The 4,844-nt window shown below is 41.9% G+C and overlaps 1 protein-coding gene across 3 annotated transcripts in view; it reads left to right on the top strand.

Moving 5' to 3' along the window:
• The window catches only part of LOC118363810 (neuronal membrane glycoprotein M6-b-like), a 35,955-nt gene extending 31,642 nt beyond the window's left edge, over positions 1–4,313 (top strand). For 2 of the 3 annotated variants that reach the window (XM_052488643.1, XM_052488641.1), the window contains exon 7: positions 1,210–4,313. In XM_052488643.1, the coding sequence (XP_052344603.1) occupies positions 1,210–1,353 (144 nt within the window). In that variant the 3' untranslated portion in view covers positions 1,354–4,313. Of the gene's footprint in view, positions 1–74; positions 870–1,209 lie in introns of those variants that run through there. The other variant, XM_052488642.1, reaches the window with a different exon arrangement.
• Positions 4,314–4,844: the final 531 nt, after the last annotated feature.

Here is a 4,844-nt window from a genome sequence, read left to right as displayed (position 1 = left end):
ACGGCCTCCCAAAGGCCTCCTGGTCATTGACTTTGTTTCTCACCCCAGTCTGTCTTCTCGTCTCTCCCTCCCAGCTGATCTACATGATGGCCACCACGTATAACTATGCTGTTCTCAAGTTTATGAGCCACGGCGGCCACCGCTCCACAAAGTTCTCCGAGTCGTATTAGCGAGCGAGAGAATGAGAGAAATGGTAGAAAGCAGAGGGAGCAAACAATAGAAAGACGGTTTAAAAGGAAGGAAGAAAGAGGGAGAGAAAGAAAGACCGAATGGTGGGGAGGAGAGTATGTACCATAGCATATAGAGAAACGTACACTGCTGTCAGCGTAATACAGATAGATCCATGTGCCTTTGCGTCCAAGCCTATTGCCACACACACCTTTTGAACCACACTGAGGGGACTAGCGAGTGCATGATTAGCCAACATGGCTGAGGTCCCTCACAATCTCTCTCCAGACAGGATATGGACCTAGAAGTACTGATCCAGTACAGTACCATGTGGGACCACTAGTCAAGGCTATGGTGAGGTTGACCAGTTCATTCGAGTAGAGCAGCCACAGAGCATTGAGGACGGTTAGTTCATCCATACAAAGGGACAACGCCAGTGTAAGAACAAGGGAATATTTGTGTTGCTGTATCTAGCTTCCGATTACTGTAATATTCTGTAGTTATTCCAATCGAAGGATATAGTTCTTTCCAACGACACTTTAATATCTTTCCCCCAAGTGCCAACTGTCTAGCTTGAAGTGAAGTCTTTTTTTTAGCTTGTCTAGGCTTGTGCTTCTTTGTGATATTTGTTATGAAAGACGTTGTGCCTTTTTTTTAGTTTATGCAAAATAAACATAAAATGTGAAGAAAAACCAAGACCATTGTCCTCTCTTTTTAGGATAGTGACTGTTTGGAGAAAATGAATCCCCACTGTAATTAACTAATACTAACCTAGCCAACCTAACCAAAAGAATACTGACATTGTACAGTAGCAATGCTAACGTGTCGCATTTGACATCTGGTAGACTGGTCAACATGACATGTAGCTTCTACTCATGTAGCTTGCTTTGGCTAACTAACCCTCTCACTGGCCACCACCCTATGCACTTTCCTTTCCCTCCCTCCCTCCCTCTTTCTTTCTGTTCTCCCTTCCTCCCTCCTCTCTGCCCCGCCCCCCACCTCTCTCTCTATCCCCCTCTCTCTCTCTCTCTCTCTCCACAGATCCACTATCTGATGATCCTGTCGGCGAACTGGGCCTACCTGAGGAGCTCCTGCAACCAGAACGAGTACCAGGACATCAAGACAAAGGACGACGACGCGGAGGAGGGTGGTTCCAAGGAGGGTCTCAACTCATCTTACTCATAAGAACCGGCCAACCACACTTCCTCACACCTAACCTCCAACCCCCTTCTGGGTAAAACCAACACCTGGGTCTCCTTCACTATGGGCGGTGTTCTGACTTGAGATATGTGCGCTCAACTCAAATTGTCACACTTTGGCTACATTTACACAGGGAGCCCAATTCTGATTTGTTTCCCCACTAATTGGTCTTTCGACCAATCATATCTTTTCACATCAATTCTTTTTCAGAGCTTATCTGATTGGTTAAAATACCAATTAGTGAAGAAAACATCAGAATTGGACTGCCTGAGTATATGAAATGCAGCCCATGTCTTCCATTGACATCAATGGACAAGTCTGAGTTGCGCACACTTTTCTCACCTCTGAATCAGGTCCTTTGTCCAAATGGGAGCAAACGTTTTCAAACGGAACCGGTATATAAGAAGTTCCTATTGGATGAGCTCAGGTTAGGTGGTACCTCTTCCTGTTTGCGAACGTTTGCTCTCGATTGGACCGTTATTGAGTGCAAGCCTGCTGCCATAGCCTAACTGCTCTGAGCCAATCACAGCACAGCACTAACACAGCTCCTAATAACCGCCTAACAACAAAGTCACTGTCTGCACAACTCCTGAGGAAGCGTGCCACAAAATGTCCTGTTTTTTGGTGTTTTATATATATGAATATATTGTGTGAATGTGTATGTATGAATGTTTTTTTGTTTTTTTTATACTACAAAGTATGACAGGTTTACTATTATTATATTTATCTGGTCTTCTCTTATCTCTGGTATTTTATCGCAACCCTGTTTTACCTGATTTCGTTTTTTGCTTATTTTAAAAATGGAAATGCTTGATACGTTGCACTATTTAAAAATAGAAAAAAGTAAAGTAGAATTTAAAAAAAAACATGAATATATTACATACACAGCATCTCAGGGTGCCTCTCTTAGAAAATATTCCTACTATTACGTTAACTTTCCCATTCCTTTATTGACATCCAGCTACTTCTGTTGAGTAATTCTTCATTTTGGCCTGAGGAGAAAAACGTGTGCTGTACCCTAACCGGATTGGACACATGCACTAATGTGACTGTTGGCCCAAAGCAGCAGTTCTGTCAGCAGCTGTCTGCAGTGCTAACACAATGCTTTGACCTTCAGATGAACCTCTGGCCTGGTCCCAGATCTGTTTGTGCTGTCTTGCCAACTCCTATGGTCATTGTCGTGTTATTATGACCATAGGAATTGGCAAGACAGCACAGACTGATCTGGGACCAGGCTAGTGAACCTCCACCTAGCCCTCTGCATGGCAGGTTTTCTCTGGAAACAGCCTTGCTTCTAAACCCACAGGACAAACCAACACTTAAGGTCAGATTGCCTTGTTCTGTTTGTAAGTGATACATTATATATACCTCAGGTACTAAACCTAAATAAAAACTCCACTAGACTGGTCCCAGATCTGTTTGTGCTGTATCGCTCCTATGTTTGGCATGATAATGACCATAGGAGTTGGCAAGACAGCACAAATAGATCTGGGACCAGGCTAACACCTTACTGATTAAGCACATGCTTGTTACAAGGCAAGGCCACAGCTGAAGTGAACTTAGCAAAAGTCCCAATGTTTGTTCATTGTACACAACTGTGAAGGGAATCATACGTTCGCTTTCCTCGAGACAAGTCCACCCTTAAAGGGGTGAAGTTCACCTGTAAATATACGGACCGCCCCAAAGGAAGTTCTATTGACTGACATCTCCTGAATGTGGAGAGCACGGTCAATGTTTTACCATGCTATTTTACCTTTTGATTACCAATATGTAAATGTTTCCTTTTGGAGTATATGTTTAGCATCCTATTACTAGTTCTGCATTAAATATAATAGTAATGTGACATCTTTTAAAACGGTATGTTGTGAGAAGGAAGCAAGTACAGAGTCATGATGGCGGTGGTGCTTGTATTGTGTACATTTTGAAATGTGGAGCAAAAAATGTACCAAATGGTTTTCAATGTTTTAAAAAAAAATCAGTTTTAGACTGCTGAATCTTTCCCTGTGCTAAAGTAATGACGTTATTTTACTGTGGCAAGCCAAATGTAAGTGACTCATCTCATATTTTTAGGCCTGTTATATGAACAGATACCATTTGGATGTTTACAATATAACAAGTCAGGAATGTTCATTTTTTTTTCCAATATCATTTATTATGACAACCGATTCTATAATAATGATCACTGACTAGTTCAAGCGCTCCGGGACTATAAGGTTCTATCTGCATTATAGTCTAAATTGAGTTAGTGACATAGCCTTGTTCTGTTCGATGTTCTCTACCTACATACAGTATACTCTAAATACACCAATTCATGTTAAGTTCAAAAGAATTCAAGGTAAAATGACACCGTTTAAAACAACTAGGGCTCGAAACGGTGAAGCCAATTTACCTCAGAATCATCTTTTTGCAGAAAGAACCTTTACAGTCCCAAAGCTCTCGAGTGATCTTCCTCGCAGCAGTGAAACGATGATTCTTTTAACTTTCATATGAAAAGGCATGTCGGTATTGTCCACGTGTGCAAACGTCTAAATACTGAAAAAGGGACTATATTCCCATGTGTGTTATGTTTGATATAGTACAGTGTGCTTTGCCACCAGGTCGACGTAGGCAAGGGCATGTGCCGTTTCATATAAGATGCGTGTCAGTCAGGGTGTGTTGTCGTTTCCTCGTTATTGCATGAAGGCGACATGACTGTGTCTTTGCAGTTTTTCAGGTGATGTGTCGTCAATTGTACTGACAACTATGGTAGGCAGCGTTTGCCCCCACTCAACTCTCTTTTTTGTTAAATATATCCATTGTACCTTGGATGACATTGTAGTCCCTGTAGTTGTTTCATCATTGCTTTTCTTTTTAAAGTTTCAAATAGTTATGATTCCTGTATAGTGATGATTTTTGTAACCTTCTCTAGTAAAAACCGATATTTTTCATTATCGTGAAAGAGCTGCTATCTGTCTCTTTCTTACAAGTTCGGACTTCCTGTTAAACACACATGCAATGAGATGAATGACAAATGTGCTCTGAACAGTTCAGTTGCCAAACATTGTAGAATGTTGCAGATATAAATGCCACTTATATAGCTGATGTGATTCCTTATTCTATGTATCAAGAGAGGCGTGTTTGTTCTACATAGAAATGGGCTATCTGAACGTTCCAAAATGTTGCATCCCGCTGAACGCACCACAGTGATGGGACAACCTTGGGGTGTTGCCTTTGTAGAGTTTTGTGAGATGCTGAGTCCACCTGGTGGGAAAATGTAGCATTGTTCATTTCCTAAAATGGTAGTCCAAAACCATTGATTTAAGACCAAGGGTAGCTCTGGGGTGAAGTTTCCCCGAGGTACAAATCTAGGATCCCCTCCCCCAATCGTAAGCTTAACCATTAGTGGGGGAAATACAAAACTGACCCAAGATCACCGTCTAGGAGGAACTTCACCCTACACTCCAAGGAGGGGCGCACAAATTAGGATAGCAGTGTAT

The sequence above is a fragment of the Oncorhynchus keta genome, chromosome 30, assembly GCF_023373465.1.
Source record: "Oncorhynchus keta strain PuntledgeMale-10-30-2019 chromosome 30, Oket_V2, whole genome shotgun sequence".
Lineage (NCBI taxonomy): Eukaryota > Metazoa > Chordata > Actinopteri > Salmoniformes > Salmonidae > Oncorhynchus > Oncorhynchus keta.
Note: the sequence above shows the minus strand (reverse complement) of the source record. Positions and strands in the feature narration are given on the sequence as shown.